The 23,133-nt window shown below is 37.0% G+C and overlaps 1 protein-coding gene across 2 annotated transcripts in view; it reads right to left on the reverse strand.

The window, feature by feature from the left end:
• prkg1b (protein kinase cGMP-dependent 1b) overlaps positions 1-23,133 on the reverse strand; it is a 286,216-nt gene that overhangs the window by 20,042 nt on the left and 243,041 nt on the right. For both annotated transcript variants that reach the window (XM_049464766.1, XM_022669352.2), the window contains one exon: positions 19,451-19,525. In XM_049464766.1, coding sequence (XP_049320723.1) covers positions 19,451-19,525 — 75 coding nt within the window. The remainder of the gene's footprint in view (positions 1-19,450; positions 19,526-23,133) is intronic.

The following is a 23,133-nucleotide window of genomic DNA, read 5'->3' on the forward strand; positions in this document are numbered from 1 at the left end:
ATTGCACAAGTTAGATACAAGTTTAATATAAATTTACCATATGTTATTACTGAAGCCATTAGAGGCATTACAGTATTTAAATCAGCTACAATTCCCTTCTTTCTCCAGACAAAAAAAAATTTAGATTATCCTTCAAGCTATAGTATCAATATATTTAAAAGGGCTGTAGTTACTGCTGTATTTTACTGGGATAAAAACACTCATACAGTGAGAAACAGCAGCAGGAGGTGTTCTGATTTCAGGAATGGAGCTACACCGGCGTTTGACTCTCTTCTTTGACGGTGCTATTCCGCACGGCGCTCCGCAGCGCTCTCTAGTGGTGTGGCGGTATGAGAGAAACGCATACCGCTTCAAATTCACCCTGCAGTATACCGGTTTATTAAAATAAGGTAAAAGTAATAAAAGTAAAAAGTAGTCCACACTATTATACCACAGTTAGTTCCAAACACCTGAACTGTAATGTTTTATGTAGTCAACCTACTTATTTTTTTCTATAGTTTATTATAGTTTCACTAATAGTTTTTACTTATGTACAGTACCAGTCAAACATTTGGACACTCCTTCAGTATTTTATTTTTATTTTATTTTTTTACGTTCCAAACAAACCAGACTATGTTATATATTTTAGATTCTTCAAAGTAGCGCCTCTTACTTAGAAGACAGTTTTGCACATCTTGGCTGGATTTTCTCACTCAGCTTTATGAGGTAGAGTCACCTGGAATTCAGGCTTTCAGTTAACAGCTGTGCTGAACTCATCAAGAGTTAATGAACTTGAATTTCTTGCCCCTTAATGTGTTTGAGAGCATCAGATGTAATGGAGTTGAGTTGGTATACAGTAAATAGCTCTGTTTGAATAATATTCTAATCCATATCAAGGCAAGAACTTCTCAACTAAGTAAAGAAAAAAATGACTTAAAAAAAATGAAGGTCAGTCATTCCGAAACATTTCACAAACTTTGAAAATGTCCACAAGTGCGGTCGCAAAGAGCATCAAAAACATTAAAATAAAACTTGCTCTCATCAGAGAACGCCCCAGGAAAGGAAGAGCAAGAGTTATCTATGTTGCACAGGATAAGAGCACCTAAATGCTTCTTTAATTATAGAACTACACAGTGCTTTTATATGATCAGTGCTAAATAGATTGGACATGTTGGATCTCACAGCTAAAACCTTATAAATTTGCTCAATTTGCTTGTACAGAATTGGTGGAAATTTTTCAAAGAACTTCTGTTTTAATCCTGACTTTTCCTAAAGGAATGCTTAGACCCTCACATAGGCTTTAAGAGTCTTTAGGCTTCTACTCTTTTTAAAAACTGTCCAAGTGGACACTGAAAAGTCATACTAAGACATAATGGTCGCTCGCATTCCTTCGATCCCTTCATCTCAAAGTGCCACTTGTATGAGCAATATTTCTAGCTCTGAGGACGCAGCTGTAAAAATAAGCCCTAAGTCTGCTGGTCCTAACTCTAGTCCAGGAGAGGCCAGCTTCCTCACGGGTCAGTGATTAGCTAAGCCTGGCCGAGTGCTGGGGTTTGACCCTGCGCTCAACAATGAGCAGACGCTAAAAATGACAGAAAACCTAACGGCACAGAGATCCTGACCAGGTGTTTCTCCACAATGCAGCATTTTACATCATTATGTTCCCTTGACCTGACGGGGCTGCTTAAAGCCTGGGTCAGCACATGCTGTGTTTGACCCTGTCATACTGTATTTTACTGAGCGTTCCTGTGAGCACCATCATTGTGTAATCATCAGTCACTCTGATGTTTTACTTAAAGTCAAAACTTAAATTGTAACATCTAAATTGAATGATTTGTATGGGTGAGTAAATACTTTTGACAAGTATTTGTCCCCTATAGATTTCTTTTGGTTTTGCTTTTTTCATTCTGATATTTTTCCGATGATTAAACAAATTATTATTTAATATTAGACTGAGATAACCCAAGTAAAAAAAAAGCAATTTTTAAATAATTATTTTATTTATTAAAAGAAAAAAAATATCCAAACCAATCTAGCCCTGTGTGAAAAAGTGTTTTCCCTTAAATCTAATAGCCTGGTTGTGCCACTCTTAGCGGCAACAACTGCAATCAAGCTTTACCGATAACTAGCAATCAGTCTTTAACATCTCTGTGGAGGAATTTTGTCCCACTCTTCTTTACAGAAATGTTTTAATTCAGGCACATTTGGATCCCAATCAAATTTTGACTAGGCCACTCCAAAAGCCTCATTTTGTTTTATTTTTTATTTTTTTAGTTTAAGCCACTCAGAGGTGAAGCCATTCAGACGTGGACTTGTTTGTGTGTTTGGGGTCATTGTCCTGCTGCAGAACCCAAGTACTCCTGAGCTTGAGGTCACAAACAGATGGCCGGATATTCTCCTTCAAAATTGTCTGGTAAACAGCAGAATTCCTGGTTCTGTATATTACAGCAAGTTGTTCAGACTCTGAAGCAGCAAAGCAGCCACAGACCATCACACTACCACCACCATGTTTTTCATTCAGTATGATGATATGTCTTTTTCTAAAATTAAGTGTTAGTTTTACGCCAGATTTAACAGGACAAACACCTTCCAAAAAGTTTCTATTTTATCACATTATTCTGAAGAATATTTACCCAAAGTCTTGAGAATCATCAATATGGTTGTTGTTAAATGTGAGATACTATTTTCACCCAGTCTCTTTCTTATTATTGAAGCATTAACACTGACCTTAACTGAGGCGAGTGAGACTTGCAGTTCTTTAAATGTTGTTCTGGGTTCTTTTGTGACCTCCTGGATGAGTTGTCCATGCCCTTTTGGAGTCATTTCGGTCAAGCGGCCACTCTTGGAAAGGTTCATCAGTGTTCCATGTTTTCTCCATTAGTGAATAGTAGCTCTCACTGTGGTTCTCTGGAGTCCCAAAGCTTTAGAAATGACTTTGTAACCTGTTCCAGACTGATAGATTATCAATGACTTTGTTTTCTTATCTGTTTTTAAGTTTCTTTAGATCGTGGAATAATCTGTTGCTTTTTGAGATCTTTTATCTGCTTCAGGTTATCAGACAGGTTCTATTTGAATGATTTCTTGATTCTACGGGTCTGGTTATAATTAGGCCTTTTGTTGGATAGTAGTGAAATTGAACTCTGCTTTCCAAAAAGTGTGATTTATCAGTTAATATATTGGAGGGCAAACACTTTTCACTAAGCTTTTTTTACCTTTAATAAATTAAACCATTATTTAACAAGTGCTTTTTATATTTACTCGGGTTATATTTGTCTGATATAAAAAAATACTGATAATCTGAAATATTAGTGGCAAAAATGAAAAAAAAAAAAAAAAAAAAAAAGTCTGTAAGGGGCAAATTATTTTTTTTAAGACACTAGTTCATTTTTTTTTATTATTTATAATTGAACCGTTCAGAGAACTGTTGCATAAGTCTTGGAACAGAAGTTGGTAGATTGATCGGGAACTATTTTTTTTGAGTCAAACCTAATATAATGTCCATAAATGGAATTTATATGTAGTCTATTTTCAGAGCTGGTCAGCAGAACCTAAACGCTTAACAGTACTGACCTCCCACTCATCTCTGCTTCGCTGTGTCTGTTGGCTCCCCTCGTTCTACAGATAACTGCAGTCATATGATTTGTGTCTGACCTTGTTCAAACTGGAGTAGGATACACACAGGAATAGCAATACAAAGAACCAACAGGAACGATGTGTATGATTTTCTTTTTTTCACCTGTTCTGCTCTAGATATTCTGACTCTGTGACAGTTAAATACAATGTATTGATAATTTTGTCCTGGTTTAACAAATTTTCCAAACTGCTACACAATCACTGGATTTAAGACCTACATCTGTGCTTGTAACTTACTTTCATTGGTCAAGCGATGGTGAAATGAACACCGATGTGTTACCACTCTGAATCACATTTTGGGAGAAATCAGTTATTCTTTTTATTTGGACGCCTTTTTACATTTAAAAACAAAAAAGTGCTTTATTCAGACATTTATTGCTTCACTCATGAAGGCGCCTTCTGTAGATTGTCAAACAAAATATGCTCTTTCACACCATATCCAATCCATCCTGTTTGATTTTCTGCACTGTTGGATGCGATACAATTAGGCTGACCAATTAAAAGAGAGCTCTGATCAACACAAAACTCCAATGTTATGGTTGCGGTCTAAATAAATGAGCCTGAAAATGACGCTAATGGTGTCAGTACTGAAAAGACTATATGGATTAGAACATTATTCAAATATTCACTATTCACTGTATACCTGTAACTCTACCTCTTCACAACTTTACAACTGATGCTCTCAAACACATTAAGAGACAAGAAATTTAAGTAATTAACTTTTAACAAGTTCAGCACAGCTGTTAACTGAAAGCCTGAATTCCAGGTGACTCTACCTCATAAAGCTGACTGAGAAAATCCAGACAAGATGTATAAAACTGTCTCTATCTAAGCATGAGGTGCAACTTTGGAGAATGTTTTTGTTTAACACATTTCTGATTACTAAAAGAAAAAAACACCACAAAAAAAAGATTATTTAAGAACATAGTTTGTTCATGTTCCCCAAAGACGAAAGACAAAGTAAACTATAGCATTCATCGCTTATAAGCCCTCATGTGGAGGAGGAAATTAAAGACAGCAGAAAAAAGGAAAGAAAGGACAATGAGCAGAGAAAATGAAAGAATGGACAGTTATAAGAGCTGTGGAGTGACTAGGGGTGGGAATCAAAAGACACTTCACGATAACGATATACTTGATATATCACAAGACAATTCTCTACAATACTTTACAACAGAGGCATGCAGACATAGACAACTCTGCCCTTTATCAACCGAAGTGCCCTTTTGAAATTTCGTTTTTTTTTTTTTATATATATATATATTATTATTAAGTTTTTACTGAGGCCGGTTTGAAATGATCTTTTGAAAACCTGAGCGATTAAAAACGAGTGAAAACAGAACGCCCTGAAATCAGCTCGCACACACCCGTCCTCTCTCTTCCTCTGTCACGTGACCCCGCGCGGTCACGCGCAAGGCACACTAGATGCTCTGAAGCAGTTCAGTTCAGTTCAGCGAGTCTTCAGCACAGCACGCTCGGCAACAGATAGGCTTCTTCTCCCCCGTGTCCCACCAGCCAGGTAACATACACATCAAGTAAAATCCTACCGTTTGCCCTCTAAGCCCAACGTGAAATCATTTTGTTGTGCAGTAAAATGTCTCATACAGCACCACGTGCTCTAAAAAGTGCCCTTTTCCCCCCTCTGAGCACTTGCCCCCCAAAATGTCTGTGCACGCCACTGCTTTACAATATGTCTTAAATTATGCAAATACCAGATCTAATTGATTTATTGGGGTCAGCTTTACAGAATTTGACAAGCAATATTTATTGAGGGAATAGTGCAGTATTAACTTAATGTGGTTTAAATTAATTTAATTTTAATTTAATTTTAATTAAATAGTTTAAATTAAATAAAATTATCGATATTTTGTTTCACAAAAAAAAGAAAACAACTTTGAAGTGAAATGTGAAGCTACATAAGGGTCCGAAAGAGTTAAACATTCATATGAATCTATAAACTCTATACCTAAAGGGTTAAGAGTTTTTCCTATATGGAAACATGCAATGGAAAAAATGGAGGCCAACTGCGAGCTGCTGGATGGAATAACATATGGAAGGCTGTTCATTTAAGCCCTGTTAGTCACAGTTAACTGCCTATAGGTACATGTCTATAGATTAACAACTACACATTTAGACAGCACTACCATCACATATAGTAGTGGCACTATGAGGCTCGAGTAGATATGGTGGGACTCCAACATTTTAAGAGACTTTTTGAAGAGGCTGTTAAGGATAGGCTGGTCAGTTGGCCTTTACTTGTGTGCGAAAAGCCAAGAGCAAAAATAATCAGCTTACATAACCGTCACAGGATTGGGTTTCGTCTGTCAGAAGATGCAGTTCAGACTGGCCACTGGCAGCATTGTCAGCACTTACTAGTGCATCTAAAAAAAATTGAATATCAAATATCATTGAAAAGTTACTTTATTTCAGTAATAGAGGTCAAAATGTGAAACGCATTTATTATATAGATGTATTACACACAGAGTGATCTATTTTAAGCCTTTATTTCTTTTAATGTTAATGATTTTAGTGGCTTACGGCCAATGAAAACCCCAAAAATCAGTGTCTCTGAAAATTTGAACATTATATTATAATATAAGACCGATTCGTACTTTTGGCAGTGTGGGCAGTGTGCCAAGTCCTGCTGGAAAATGAAATCCACATCTCCATAAAAGTTGTCAGCAGCAGAGGGAAGCATGAAGTGCTGTAAGATTTTGCGGGAAAACAAAACTTCACTGACTTGAGACTTGATAATAACACACAGTGGATCAACACCAGCAGATGACAGACATGACTCTCCAAACCATCACTGATCATCAGTAAATTTTACATTTTATTTGTAAATCAAGGGAGCAGAGTCTGGAGGAAGAGTGGAGAGACACACAGTCCAAACTGCTTGAGGTCTAGTGTGAAGTTTCCACCAATCAGTGATGGTTTGGAGAGACATGTCATCTGCTGGTGTTGATCCACTGTGTTACACCAAGTCCAAAATCAGTGCAGTGTCTACCAGAAGATTTGACTTTGAGTAGTTGAGTAGTTCTTGCCATAATATGAATTATACAACCGTTAGTTAGTTCCAACCTCACAATCTGATTGGTTGAGAAGTGTTCTAACCGTCCTGATATTTATGATAACAGCACGGCATTTTCAACTAAATCTGTATCACGACCCCAATGCAAAACCTGCAAACAACGTCTTGCTTGGCATCACTGAAACAATGAGACAGGGAAGGAGAGACAGAATGACCCACCATCCATCTGTTTCACCCTCAGATGAGAAAACAATGAGAATGAGAATCTAACGCATGTAATACTAACCATGCAAGAGGGCTCCTGAACAAAATTTGGTTTGATATCAGCTTTATTTTAGATGACGAGGTAACCACGAATAACATCACGGCTGTGGTGATCTACTTGCCTTCGGCTCGTGTCTACGACCAAATCACAGCTGTGATGTTAGTCACGATAACACACCCCCTTTTGGGCTATTCACTGTATACCAAGTCTACCTCCTTACAACTTTACTTAACAACTGACGCTCTCAAACACATTAAGGGTGTTTTCACACCTGTAGTTCGTTTCTCTGGTCCGAATCATTTAATGAGTTTGTTTTCTCGCTCTGTTTAGTCTGGTTTCACACAGGCATAAATGTAAACGCACCAAAATGCGCATCAATAAACCAGGCGAGCAGCCTGTGTCCTCTAATTGGTCAGAGATGTCTGACACGGGAGTACGTTAAATATAAATATACGAAAAAGTAAATACAGCGAGAAGATTTTGTGTTCCAGCGCAAATATCTGTGCTTTAACACTGAACACTGAAACGCTGCACTTTCAAACACAGTGTTTCTACGTGCAGCGCAGATTTATACATAATAAACAGAGTCTAGCGGCTGTGAGCAGTGAATGCAGCGCAGACGGCGCGTGCACGGACACAGTGTTTGTTCACAGCTGTGGTAATTAGCATTATCTGGCTAATATATCAGTTTAAACTGTGCTTGCTTTATCAGCAGTTTAGCTCAAATAAATGGCTTATATTTAATAGCTGGATCCGATCGAGACCGGATCACGTTCTCACCACAAGCAAACCGCTCCAGAGTTCGTTTGGTACCGGACCGAGACCACCTCCTCTAGCTGGTCTCGGTCCGGTTCTTTTGATCCGCACCAGAGTGCGATTACTGTTTTTACACCTGCTCAATCCAACCGCACTAAAGTTACAAACGGACCAGAGTTCGTTTTAACCGGACCAAATAGTGCTGGTGTGAAAACACCCTAAGAGACAAGAAAGTAACATTGTTTTACAATATAGTATCAAATGGTAAAAATATATATATTTTTATTATATTAATAGTAGAATTAACGCGATTAATTTGGAATCAGTAAGGCATAATCTTTTTTACGCAAATAATTTACGCCACCAGGTTTGGTCCCAACTTTCCCCTGTAATCTGCCCCACCCCCCCTCAAATTAAAACACACCCATAATTTATTGAGACAATTACTACATGCCTTTTGCGTGTTTCAGGGTGTGCAAGGCATGTTTTTTGCACCATCACTGTACCAAAGATAGACGGCACGCTCTAAATCAAGCTGTGTGATATGCTATAAATCTATAAAATGAGGCCCAGAATCTTCTCGCTATGTTTACTTTCTTGCTCCTATAAAAAGTAAACTTTTTTTAACTCAGATTTTATGCAAATGACAGTGAATATTTTGCACTTTGACAGTTTTCCTAAAATGTAATAAAATAAAATATGTCCATTTCTTTAAATTATCACTAAATACTGTCTCAAATTTAAAATAGACATATTTACAGGCAGAACTTTTTTTTTTTGTATAATTAAATAATTGGATTTTATTTAATGTCACTTTAAAATGACCAAAACTATGTATTTTGGACAGGGGTGCTTAAACATTCGCATATGGTTGTATAGAGTGAGCTCATAATCTATGCACACAGTGACCTACTGCATCATTGCTACATGTGCTACAAAAACACCAAACACATTGAGCAGTGCAGCTCTGGGCAGCCAATCAGAATTGAATGCAGTCGGCCACACGGCTTGTAACTCACTTTGGTTTGGCTCACTGCTGGAGGTGTCCCCTGTTGCTGCTTATAGCAGATTCTTATGCTGGGCAATTCCCAGGGGAAACAACATTCCAGTAGGAGGGGCTAAAGCCTGCATGTTTATCCAGATTCAGTTTGCTTTATATATGTGAAGAAAGTAAGAGACATCACGAAACCACTTTAAACATACTGAAACATTTGGACATTTGCTGTACCTTTTAAAATAGCCAGGAAGCTGTACCATTTAAAATAGCAATCCGCCAAAGTCGAAACACAAAAACAGACCATAATACCAGTAACTATCCTAAAGTGTCAACACAGTACCCATAGGTAGGTCTTACCAGAGTTGATTTCAAAGGAAAACATCCATCAGAAGTCTGATTTTTTTTTTAATGGAATTTGTTCAAGGATTCAAAGACTTCAGTTTGCTAGAGAACGCATATGAAACCGTGATACCGTCTTTCGATAAAGACAAACCAGGCCTGGCAAGCTCTCCATCCTACTCTTTACTGTGTTAGAGGGGGGCATGGAAAAAAAATATGACCAATATGTTCAAAACATTCCAGTAAATCCATAAACAAATTGCTAAAAAAAAAAAAAAAAAAAAGCAAATGCATCCAAGAACCTTTTAAATATCATACAGCTGAAAGAATTCTGCATGGAGGAGTGGGAGAAACTTTCAGACAGTTGATGTCAGAGACTAGTAGATGGTTTTGATTTTTAGCTTTTAGTCATAATCTGTCCTTTTTGCTAAGTAGGAAACTGGAATTTACTCATATTAAACAAAAGATTTATATCATCTATATCAAGAGCTAATATTTAATAATGTTTGTCCAATATTTATTGAATTTTAGTCTCTCTCTTACTGAACAAACCTGGATTCATCCGCTCTGAAAGGAGACCACATCACAGCCGCCCAGTTTAAAATGATTCTTCATACTCGCATACTCTGTGCAATTAGCCATTTTCACCAGAGAGGGCCCTAAATCCCAAAACTTACTGACATCAGCTTTAAATATTCTTATAACATTCTCTCTTAGCTCAGTAGTTCCTTAGAATATAGAAATGAAGCAAAAATTCACTTTCCTGCAGGATTTTGCAGGAATTGTAATGTAAACGTGGCCCACCTCTGCACATGCAACAGTATTTTAAATAGGTTAAAGAACGTATACGCTATATGTTTATGTACCCCCACACACGCTCTCCTGCAGTAGTTAGAATGCAATGGCTGGCAGTCTGAGGGCATAGTACAGTATAAGGTGTCTCCCCTGTTTATGCGGGTGCAGAACAGAGTGTCCCCACTGCTTTACTGGCAGAGAGAGGTGCTATGTTGGCTGTGGGCTCAGCCGTAGTAGCATCAGCTCTAGTTACCAGGCCACTGATCTGGCCAGGAACAAAGTCTGCCGGAGGTAAAGGTAGGTCACTGTCACAGAAGATTGATTAGTAATTGGAAATGTCAGGTCACCTTCACATTGTGGAGGTAATGCTTGTAGAATTATAAACCAAACTGAGAGCTGGTTTTAAGTGATGAATCAACTAAACCATGGTTTGATTTGTTTGTTTTTAATTTCTTCTCAATTTCCAAGGCCAATTGTTCCACCCATTAAGCTGCTTCTTAGCTGTATATCCCCCCCATCACTAGTGATGCCACAGCACAAGGAGGGTAAAGACTAGCACATGCCTCCTCCAACACATGCAGAGTCAGCCACTACCTCTTTTCATACTGCTTGCCAAGTAGCATCAGAGCGCACTCGGAGGAAAGCGCAGCGACTCAGTTCTGATACATCAGCTCACAGATGCCTCATGCTGATCGACATCACCCTAGAAGTGATGAGGGGAAAGATTGCCATCTACCCACCCAGAGAGAGAGCAAGGCCAATTGTGCTCTCTCAGGGCTCCAGCAGCTGATGGCTTTTCCAGAAGGTTCAAACTTTCAGATTAAATACAGAAAGCTGATGTAGACTATCATCACCCATTACACAATAAAAGAAGAATAGAACAGGTCTTATGCCAAAATCTGACTAGTTTTAAGTACATATGCATCACAGAGAAGTAAGGGATACAACAGATGCAATGATACAATTCAATGTTTCTGCAGTGATTGTCGTATCTAATGTAACTGTAGATTAATCCTTATTTGTAAAAAGCAATGAAAGGAATCTGAGGGAATCTGTTGCACTCTGTCAAGGGAGTCGAATTCTGGCAGAGAGGCAGAATTCAGAACAACACTTGAAAAAAAAAAAAAAAAAAAAAAACATTGAAAAACTGACTACATACTACCGTCCAATGAATGGTCTTCTAAAAACCAACCACAGAACGTAGTGAATTTCTTCAGTTTACTCACTAAACAGTGTGAAACCACTAACCAGACCAAACAAACAGTATACGATATAACAAACACATAAACCATTAATTCCGACTTTGGTCTAAAGTTTCAGGTGATAAAATGCCCAAATTACTAACAAAAAAAAAGCCATATTTATATTTTATATTTGTGTGGTTTGATTTTACTGTCCTTTGTGACTGATGTGCACCTTTAAGCTAAACCTTCAGACCATATATCTTATAAACAATACTAATGTTTTATATCTACCACCGAAACAGTCAACTCAACCCCATCCAGGAGGACCACTGCCCTGTTTTTTGCTTCCACACCCCCACTTTAACTCAACAGTGGCGTGGTGATAAGGTGATTACTTGGCTCAGGTGTGTTGGGAGCAGGGAAAACACTTATCAAAACACTTAGCAAAGTGGGTCAGGGCAGGACCAGGCTGAGGAAAACTGCTCTAAGTTCCAATCCCATTTCACCCCTTGGCCCTACCACTTACCACTACCCCTTAATTTCAAGTGTGAAATCCTTCACGCTAAGAATTGGGACAAACCTTCAAGGTGGTGCAGAAATGAATTATTATTGTCCATTTCTTAATTTCTCTGTGAAGGGGAGCTGAAATTAGCTTTTAATTTATTTTAATTTTCCATTCTGCCTCTGCCATCTGTTGCACCGTTTAAGGTGGAACGGGAAAGTTAGCTAACTAGCTAGATACTGAGACAAACTACTAACAACCTTTTTATGCTTGTTATGAAGAATTTGGCCATAAAACATTAAAACTACACATTGAACTATGGTAATATAGTGATAATCGTCACTTTTAACAAGGAAAATTTTTAATTTGTCGGTTTCTTACCAGTGATTCTCATACTTCTTTGTTTGAAGTGTGTATCTGAAAAATCTCAAGCTAACAAGCCCTATCCCTTCCCCTAACCTACCTCTTCAGCCTAACAAGATTTGGGGCAAGGGGTAGGGCTAATAGGTGAAATGGGATTGGGCCTAAAATGTCCTCTGAAGTTGCCCTGTGGTATCTGAAACCAAGAAACCTTTTTTTTTTGTTTTTTAAATGGCATCTCCATATTAAAATCATATTTGAATTATTTTGTTGAATAGAAGGTTTAACTATGAGGTCTGGTGTCCCAAACCCACTGCACTCGGAGCTCACTTCATAGGTCCGCCTATCACTTACACACTTCACACCTGTAGAGCCACACTGCCCTCCCTGGAGAGAACTTCCCACTGCGCTCACTGGAGAGAACTTCCCACTGCGCTCACTGGAGACAACTTCCCACTGCGCTCACTGGAGACAACTTCCCACTGCGCTCACTGGAGACAACTTCCCACTGCGCTCCCTGGAGACAACTTCCCACTGCGCTCACTGGAGAGAACTTCCCACTGCGCTCACTGGAGACAACTTCCCACTGCGCTCACTGGAGACAACTTCCCACTGCGCTCACTGGAGACAACTTCCCACTGCGCTCACTGGAGACAACTTCCCACTGCGCTCACTGGAGACAACTTCCCACTGCGCTCACTGGAGACAACTTCCCACTGCGCTCACTGGAGACAACTTCCCACTGCGCTCACTGGAGACAACTTCCCACTGCGCTCACTGGAGACAACTTCCCACTGCGCTCACTGGAGACAACTTCCCACTGCGCTCACTGGTTAATCAGGCTGTACCTAGCCACACTGGTACTGTTACTGCATGATCAGATCCACCAAATCCACTGAACCTCAGACCTTTTTATCCACTACCTCTAACTAACCCTTCCAGCTAATTATCGCAGTTCCTTCATGATCGCATCAGCATTCTCTATGTATATATATATATAGACTGATGGATAGATAGATAGATGGATAGATGACAGGCAAGCAGGCAGACAGACAGATTGATAAATAGAGAAGTAGATGGGTAGATAGGTAAGTAGGTAGGTAGGTAGGTAGGTAGTTAGAAAGACAGACAGAGAAGTAAAAAGATAGGTAGACAGACAGACAGACAGATGGATGAATGAATGGGTGGGTGGATGAATGGATGGATAGACAGATGGACGGACAGACAGACAGAGAAGGAGGGAGGTAGGTAGGTGGACAGTTGGACTTACTGAATGAATGACTGACTAGATAGGTAAGTAGGTAGAGAGACAGACAGAGAAGTAGACAGACAGACAAACAGATAGACAAGGAGATATGTAGGTAGGTGAGTAGATAGACACAGACAGACAGATGGATGGATGGATGGATGGATGAATGGATGGACAGATGGATAGAGACAGACAGAGAAGGAGGGAGGTAGGTAGGTGGACGGATGGACTTAATGAATGAATGACTGACTGACTGACTGACTAGATAGGTAAGTAGGTAGAGAGACAGACAGATAAGGAGATATGTAGGTGGGTAGACAGACAGACAGACAGAGAAGGAGATGGGTAGGTAGGTGAGTAGATAGACACAGACAGACAGATCGATGGATGGATGGGTGGATGAATGGATGGATAGATGGACAGAGACAGACAGAGAAGGAGGGAGGGAGGTAGGTGGACAGATGGACTGAATGAATGAATGACTGACTGACTGACAGACTGGCTGACTAGATAGGTAAGTAGGTAGAGAGACAGACAGAGAAGTAGACAGACAGACAGACAAACAGATAGAGAAGGAGATATATAGATAGGTAGACAGGCAGACAGACAGTGAATGCAATGGGTAGGTAGGTGGGTAGACAGACAGACAGACAGACAGAGGGATGGATGGATGGGTGGATGAATGGATGAATGAATAGATAGATTGACGGACAGACAGTGAATGAGATGGGTAGGTAGGTGGGTAGACAGACAGAGGGATGGATGGCTGGGTGGATGAATGGATGAATAGATACAGGGACGGACAGACAGATAAGGAGGGAGGTTGGTAGGTGTATGGATGGACTTAATGAATGACTGACTGACTGACTGACCGACTGACTGACTATATAGGTAAGTAGGTAGAGAGATAAACCAATATGTAAGGAGATATGAATGTGGACAGACAGACAGACAGAGAGATGGGTAGGTAGGTAGACAGACAGACAGACAGACGGATGGATAGATAGAAGGACAGACAGAAAAGGAGGTGGGTAGGTAGGCGGACGGACGGACTGATGGACTGACTGACGGACTGATAGACTGATTGATTGACTGATTGATTGACTGATCAGAACTGGAATGTTAAGTCTTTAAGTCGTAAATTACCTAAAGGTGCTGAGCTGCTTTTCCTTCACTCTTCCCAAATCACACTATGTTTGGTTTTTATGGCAGGTGGAGGTAAAAGCCTAACTTTTTTTTTATCTACTACCTAACTGCATATGTGTCCCTTATAATTTATAAGTCTTTATATTTATCTACAATGTAGTAAATAATTTGAATATTGAGCAAATATTAATGAGAATGTGTGACCAAACTTTTGACTGGTACTAGGCATGCCCATGCATTCTTGTGGATGAGGATGAGTAATGTCCAGATACTGTGGTTGGATAGTACAGACACAGCTGACTCCACCACAGACCCTAAACACCACTTCCACTGGTTTAATATATTCCAGCCACCCACACTCACTCAGCTCAGCCGGCAGATCTGCATACAAACTCTGCCATCATGACATGGAAACCAGGCCAAAAAAAGGCCAGCATGCCAGTCTCTTAGTTACTAATGGTCCCAGTGGAAGTTAGTCAGCAGTGCTGAAGCCACTGGGGGGCATTTACACACTGGCACTGTGGGTGTTTCCCTAGCACAATCTCATTGGCTGAATCACAAGACCAGACTGGTTAATAAGACGAGAAGCGTAATAAGCACCCAAACAGACACGATCTGGACCAGACAACTCACCAGCTGTCATGGCAACCGGACACACATGTGGAGTCACATAGTTGAATGAGAAGAGTCTACAGTTAGATGATTACTGTCTATACTATCATTCAGATCTTTGCCTTTACAAAGTTACTCAGATTGGTGGCATATACAGTTCCAGTCAACACACCAGACACACCTTTTTATCCCCCTATATTGTAAATTAATACTGAAATACTGATCACATTATGAATCATGTAGTAACTTAAAAATGTTATATAAAACAAAATACTCTTTGAAGCATTTAGGTGCTCTTATCTGTTAACTTGAGGTTTCTGAGGCTGGTAACTCTGATAAACATATTCTGTACAACAGAGGGAATTTAAAGATTTGAATACAATTATTATTATTATTATTATTATTATTATTATTATTATTATTATTATTATTATTATTATTATTATTAATACTATTAGTAGTAGTAGTAGTAGTAGTACCTATAATGGAGCAATAATGAATAATGTATGTACAGTATAGTATATCATGTGTGAATTCTATTTTTTCTATATTTCTAGTTGTATTTACTGGGTTTTCTGCTCTTGTAAGGAATTATGCACCTTTTTTGTTTACTTATATTACAAGTCAATTTGATTTGAGTTAAATTAGGAGGACTTCTTTACTCCAATAATTTTCTATCTTTATTCTCGGATGTATTTTATACAATTACATACTTAAAAACACTTTCATCCCTTTAAAAAACATATTTAAAACTAATGTATACTTGTAAGAAAATAAGAAAATACTATTGTCTCACTTTACTTTAATGCTCCACCATGTCTACAGGTGCCTAAATATATAAAACCACAAGGTGGAGCTCTAATACCAACATATAACAGGTTTGATCTCCCCATACTCAGGAGTACAGTAGTGCTTTAACATTTGCGAACAGTATATTTGATATAAAACTTTATCTGAAAGTGGATAAGGAGAAACAAATCAAACAAATGAGAGACAAATATTAGACTTATAAAGAAATATCATACAATATTACATTTGTGTGTTTTAAGTATCTGTTGTCTCCAGCAATAACTCCAACTTCTGGTAACTGTAGTTTTTTTGGGGGATTTTTAGTAGAATTTTTTTTTCATTCTTCCAGCAAAACAGCTTCAGCTCTGTTATATTGGTGAGTTTCCTCTTGTGAACTACATCCTCAGCTCCGCCCACAACATTTTTATTGGAATTAAATCAGAACTTTGATTAGAAACTTGGTCGTTTCAAAACGACTTGTTTTGAACAACTTGTGAATTCTCTGATATAAATTCAGAATTTATTGTTCCATTGATGATTTCAAAGACATTATCTACTGGATGACCTGACTGTCATGCCAATAAATGAAAATACCTGATTCTAATTTCATCCTTAAATTATCTCCTAATCCTAATAAAGTTTACATACTTTTTGCCACCTAAAATTATATAATACTGGGTAATTTTCCTTAATAATATATATATATATATATATATATATATATATATATATATATATATATATATATATATATAGTTTGATTTCATTTTACTGATATACTTTCAGGAATCTGAAGTTTTTGAAATATAGAACATTCTAATGGGTTCACAATGGGTTTACTTAAACCATGAATTGATACATTTTTAGTCACAAATGTATGTTTTTGCATAAAGCGTCAGACCTATAACAAGAAGGCTGTATATTGCTGTTATAGGACAAAAACTTGCATCTTCATTTTAGCTGTTTTTCACTTTTTAGCATGATCCTAATATGGCAGGTGTTATTTTTTCAGAAAGTTTTTCTTTCTTTTAAAGTTTGTCTGTCTGCCTGTACTATCTGTCTGTCTGTCTGTGTGTCTGTTGGTCTGTCTTTTTGTTTGCCTGTCTCGTTCGTCTTTTCGTCTGTCTGTAGTATCTATCTATCCATTTATCCATCTCTTGTATATATACTTTGCTAATGTATTTTATATATAGTGGATGACTTACTTTAACTATTTTTCAATCTCAAAATCTTATGTGTACATAAACACATATGTATTGCTATTGTTCTGGCATGGTTTTAATAAGGAAAGGATTATTTTACATTGTGTTAAACTGTGTTTTTTTTTGTAACTGACTTTCTTCCTTGAAAGTTAAAACTGTCTTGTTCCTCCTTCTGTAAAGGATTTTGTACAAAAGTAACAATATATTTGTGAGAGCCTTTATATTCCCACAGCAGGCCTAATTATCTCAGCAGAAGCACAGATCCATTTAAATGCGTATCGACTAAAACACAGGATAAACTTCCAGGCAGAATTGAGGCCTCTTGTGGTTTTGTGGTTGTGCTCAATCAGTGACTTTATGTCTGATAAGTCACTGTAATTTTTGGGTTTTACTGCTGGAGCTCATGAGATACAGGAATTTCACCACATCAGCAATTACTGTGTGTTTGACTGTGGGAAAATGACAATATAAGCTTTTTGGCTTGATTTTTTACATATGTGAATAGATGTGTGTGATGTATGTACATGTAAGCAGTAAATTAACTCAAATTGTAATATTCTCACCCTAAATACTTCATATTAAATATAAGCTGTCAGGGCTCTATCTTACACCCTGCACAAGGTATGTCACGATGCTCATTGCTATCTTATAAATGAGTGTTCAGGTAAATTTCTGGTGTATTGCTATCTTGGCAATGGAAAACAAAGGTGCACCACTGACTGAATACAACCTAGACAGACGTCAACAGTCAGACGTTCATTGCTATCTTGGCAGTAAATTGTCAAAACAGGTGCATCCTCAACATGCATACACCCTCAATTGTTTCGCACACATGGGCACGCAGCAGTGCACAAATCCATAGCATGTGCCTGTTGGCAGCTATGCAAACATTTACATCAACAATAAACAGAATGAAAAAGCGTTAACAAGCAGGTCAGTTTCCTTTGCTGCGAACTGTTGGAAAGGTTGAGGTAAGTGCAGCATTAAAATAGCAATCCGCCAAAGTCAGAGCACACCTGTCTTGTAAAGTTAATGGCGGTTTATTGCACATTACGCCCAAAACACACCCATGATTAATTAAGCGAAATAATACATGCCTTTGGTGTGTTTCGAGATGCGCAAGGTGTACTTTTCCAGTCATTACGATAGCAAAGGCTCAAGTCACGAACCTTGTTGATGCCATACAATAGCCAATATGCTGCTGATATGGCACAAAACACAAACAAAAACGATAGTAAAGACACATTAACACAGTATTCAGTTGGAAGGCTCGCCTATAGATTGCTAAAATAGGGCCCTCAGTCAGACTGAGCTGCTCTTTTCTGAAATCCTCGAACCAGGGATAATTATAGCCGCAAGCTGGTCAGATACAGCCAGACAGAGAAATGCAATGAGAGATGCAGACCAATTAACTTAGGCCTGATCTGGACCTGAAGCATAAACCATAAACCACATGGCCAGACTCATTAAAAGAAAATATTAGGAGTCTGATTACAGAGTAAATACAATTGGTATAAATAACAATGGGCTGATAATGTGAGTGTGTATATACTAGGGGTGTGTCATATTGTACAGTAATGAATGAAAAATCTTGAATAAAAATCAAGCAGTTTTCAGTCTAAAAGCAGTTCTGATCTATATATATATACATACAGCTCTGGAAAAATTAAAAGACCAGCTCAGTTTCTAAATCAGTTTCTCTGATTTTGCTATTTATAGGTTTATGTTTGAGTAAAATGAACATTGTTGTTTTATTCTATAAACTACAGGCAACATTTCTCCCAAAATCCAAATAAAAATACTGTCATTTAGAGCATTTATTTGCAGAAAATGAGGAATGGCTGAAATAACAAAACAGATGCAGAGCTTTCAGACCTCAAATAATGCAAAGAAAACAAGTTCATATTCATAAAGTTATAAGAGTTCAGAAATCAATATTTGGTGGACTAATCCTGTTTTTTAATCACAGTTTTCATGCATCTTGGCATCATGTTCTCCCCCACCAGTCTTACACACTACTTTATGCCTTTACTCCTGGTGCAAAAAATCAAACAGTTCAGCTCTTTTCAATTTGGTAAAATCAAAGAAACATTTTTAAGTGGTCTCTTATTTTTTTTTTCAGAGCTGTGTATATATATATATATATATATATATATATATATATATATATATATATATATATATATATATATATATATAATATTTTGCATGATACTATTACAGTAGATTTTGCTCCATTACATTATTTATTGTGTTACATTATTATTATTATTATTATTATTATTATTATTATTTTATGCACATTAGACTGGTAAGTTAAAGATTTTTTTCAATGTTTCTTCTAAAAGCTTTGAGAGGAAACTTTAATTTTTTCTTTGGTGTTGTAGTATTTTCTTGAAATGAATAAAACATTTTTATTAGTATTTCTTTTTTTAATTTGTCAATAAGAATGTTATTGAAAATACTGTATAATATCATGATATGTCTTTAGGGCTATAGTACCCACCTTTTAGTATATACATGCTTCATACAATTGCAATCATACAAAGCTTTAGGCGCATTCTAAACCACTATAACTTTAACAAAATGCCAAAATAATGAGCGAGAGACTTACTTGGCTTTGGCTCCAGCATCCTCATAGCCTTTACTGGAGACGTCGTCCAGACCTCCAATCAAATGCTTGAAAGAACTGCAATAAAAAGAGAGCAGACCAGAGTTACAGTAATCCAGCAGGAGACCTGACTCAACTCTTTAATTACTCAGCTAAATTTGGAAGAGTAATATGTAAAACATGCCAGCCCTGTCCACTTAAACGAATGTTACAACTACGCCCTGACGCGACTGTAGATCAGCCAGGAGGAAATTCTATATATTTCATGTGTAAGTGCCACGGCCATTAGTTTAGGCAAATGTCCTGCAGCCAGGGGGCGACGGCACGCCTGCCCTACTTTAACAGAACATCTCAAACTCAATTAAAGACCATTATAGCCTGGAGCTGAGCTGAGTGCAGTTAGTCCACTTGGCCATGATAGCATATGCTGAGCATGCTCACTGTCCGAAAATGTAACCTGTGCAGTTTTACTAGATAGAGAGAGAGAAAAAAACTGACTCTGACTCTGCTCTTTGGATTAAACTATATAAAAATTACAGCAATAAGAATGATAGACTAGACTAGACTAGATTTTAGCTCAGTTATGTGATCAATATATAGTATTGATAGATTATTGGTAGAATAATCAATCATAGTATAGTGTACACGGGGGTGTCCTACAATGATGGTGCAAAAAAAAAAAGATTGTGACATCATAAAAACCCTTTATATTGTGATATAGTGCTCTTTAAACAGTATGTTAGGCACACTTTTTGCTATTTACTGTATTTACTTTTAATTGCACCACATATGCCACACTTTAGTTTTGTTTCATGTTTAAATTTACTTTGAGTCTTGGTAAGTTATCGTTTACAATACTGACAAATATTGACAGTTTTTTTCTTTATATTAAATGTAAATTTTAATATTTATTTTGCTGCAGTAATATATTCTTCACATTTAATAATAATAATAAAAAAAAAGTGTTTTTTCATATTACCAGGAACGTCTTTAGTTTTTTACTGTGTTTTCCTTTTGGACATGTTGCACTAGTGCAACAAATGATTCAGCATCAACAGCATAACATTTTGGGAGAGCCTATACTTACATAAGTGATTTAATAAATGAAATATATACTAATGCATCTCCAAAAAAATATTGAAAAGTTACTTATTACAGTAATTCAGTTTAAAATGTGAAACTCATATATTATATAGATGTATTAAACACAGAGTGATCTATTTTAAGTGTTTATTTCTTTTATTGTTGATGATTATGGCTTAAAGCCAATAAAACCCGAAAATCAGTGTCTCAAAAAAAAATTAAAATATTATATAAGACCAATTGGTGCTGTTGGCAGTGTGGGCAGTGTGCCAAATCCTGCTAAAAAATGAAATCCACATCTCTATAAAAGTTGTCAGCAGCAGAGGGAAGCATAAAGTGCTGTAAGATTTTGAGGGAAAACAACTGACTTTAGACTTGATAATAAAACACAGTGGATCAACACCAGCAGATGACAGACATGACTCTCCAAACCATCACTGATCATCAGTAAATTTTACATTTTATTTGTAAATGAAGGGAGCAGAGTCTGGAGGAAGAGTGGAGAGACACACAGTCCAAACTGCTCGAGGTCTAGTGTGAAGTTTCCACCAATCAGTGATGGCTTGGAGAGACATGTCATCTGCTGGTGTTGATCCACTGTGTTTTATTATCAAGTCTAAATAAAATGCGGATTTCATTTTCCAGCAGGACTTGGCACACTGCCAACAGTAGCAATTGATCTTATGATAAACTAATTTCCTGAGACACTGAATTTTGTTTTTTTGATTGGCTTTAAGTCATAATCATCAACAATAAAATAATTAAATGCTTCAAATAGATCTCTCTGTGTGTAATACATCTATATAATATATAATTTTCACATTTGTAACTGAAATAAAATAACTGATAGTAAATGATTTTCAGATTTTTTTCGAGATGCACTAGTAGATATATAGACAGTGTAGTAAAGGAAAACTAAAACTAAACGAAACTGCAAATATCTTTTAAACTAAAACTTTAGTTACAAAAAGTTATTTACAGCCACATGGATATTTTCAGTTTTATTTTTATTTCCATTTTAATAGATATCAGTATCAGACAATTTAATGGTGATACAATAGTATCATTATATTTGTTTCATCACTAGAAAACATTATTATACGATGTTGTATATAATGAGTCTTGATATAGAAATGATAATAGGACATTAGGGTCATCAGGGTACTTTTATTTTCAATACATACAGTACATTTGAAGGCAAAAATGCAGGTATAAAGGGAGGCCTTCTACACTTCACTAGAGTAAAAATTGACCTCTTGTATCTCGACTTTAACTCAGATACATGGTTTGGGTACTTTGTCCACCACTGATGATTAATCAGATTGGGTAAATAAAACAGTGCCAATTCATCACCATCTCTTTAATTAACCTATCAAAGTAATATAATCATCATCATCATCATCAAGATGACGATCAACAATAATGATGATGATTGAAAACCATTTGTGCACTTTTGACAGCTAATCTGTCAGTACATTTTCTGGATCTAAGTGAGATTACAGGGCATGCTAACGCTAACGCTAAATTGGGCTCATGAGTGTGATTGGCTGAAAGTGCTCTCCATTTCATTTCTTTTCATGCTTGAGCCATTTATCATAATTTGAGAATTGTCAGACTGGGAGTTTTTTTTTTTGTTTTTTTTTTTTCCTCTTTTCAGCCATCTGTTCTGTAGCGTCATGAGAAGCACAGGCAATGGCAGGTTTCAGATTTGCATGCATCCATAACTGTGACTGCTAACATTTGTGAAAATTAACCTGAATATGGATCCACAAATGACTTGACTTTATTTGGTCTGCAATGATTTTTAATTAGGTGTTTATTATAGCTGGGTAAAAAGTAATGAACATCATGGACTTGCATAAGAGCTCTTGGCAATTAAAGAACCAGTTTTTTAAAATTTATTTAAAGTACAGTAACAGACAAATGTTTGGACACACCTTCTCATTAAGTGCATAAAGTTCTTTTGTTATTTTTTACTACATTGTAAAGGAATACTGAAGTGATCCAGACTATGAAGGAACACATAAAGAATTATGTAGTAATTTAAAAATGTTAAACAAACCTCAAAAAGTACTCAAAAGCATTTAGTAGGTTCTCTTACCTAGGGAACTGTTAACTTGTTGTTTCTGAGGCTGTTAACTCTAATGAACTTATCCTGTGCAACAGAGGAAACCCTAGCTCTTCCTTTCCTGGGGTGTTCCTGATAAGAGCCAGTTTCATCATACTGTCTGTTTTATTTTCAAAGTTCTTGATTTTTTTTTTTATAAAACACAGATCTATTCACTGTATACCTGTAACTCTACCTCTTCACTACTTTACTTTAACTGATGCTCTCAAACACTTTATTAAGAGACAAGAAATTCAAGTAATTAACTCTTGATGAGTTCAGCACAGCTGTTAACTGAAAGCCTGAATTCCAGGTGACTCTACCTCATAAAGCTGACTGAGAAAATCCAGCCAAGATGTGCAAAGATATCATTTAAGCTTTCATATCTTTTTTTTTTTTTTTTTTTTTTTAAGAATCTAAAATATAAAACATATTCTGATTTGTTTAACACAATTTTTTGTTAAGTAAATAATACCATATGTTTTTCTTTATAGTT

The sequence above is a fragment of the Astyanax mexicanus genome, chromosome 15 (genome assembly GCF_023375975.1).
Source record: "Astyanax mexicanus isolate ESR-SI-001 chromosome 15, AstMex3_surface, whole genome shotgun sequence".
Classification (NCBI taxonomy): domain Eukaryota; kingdom Metazoa; phylum Chordata; class Actinopteri; order Characiformes; family Acestrorhamphidae; genus Astyanax; species Astyanax mexicanus.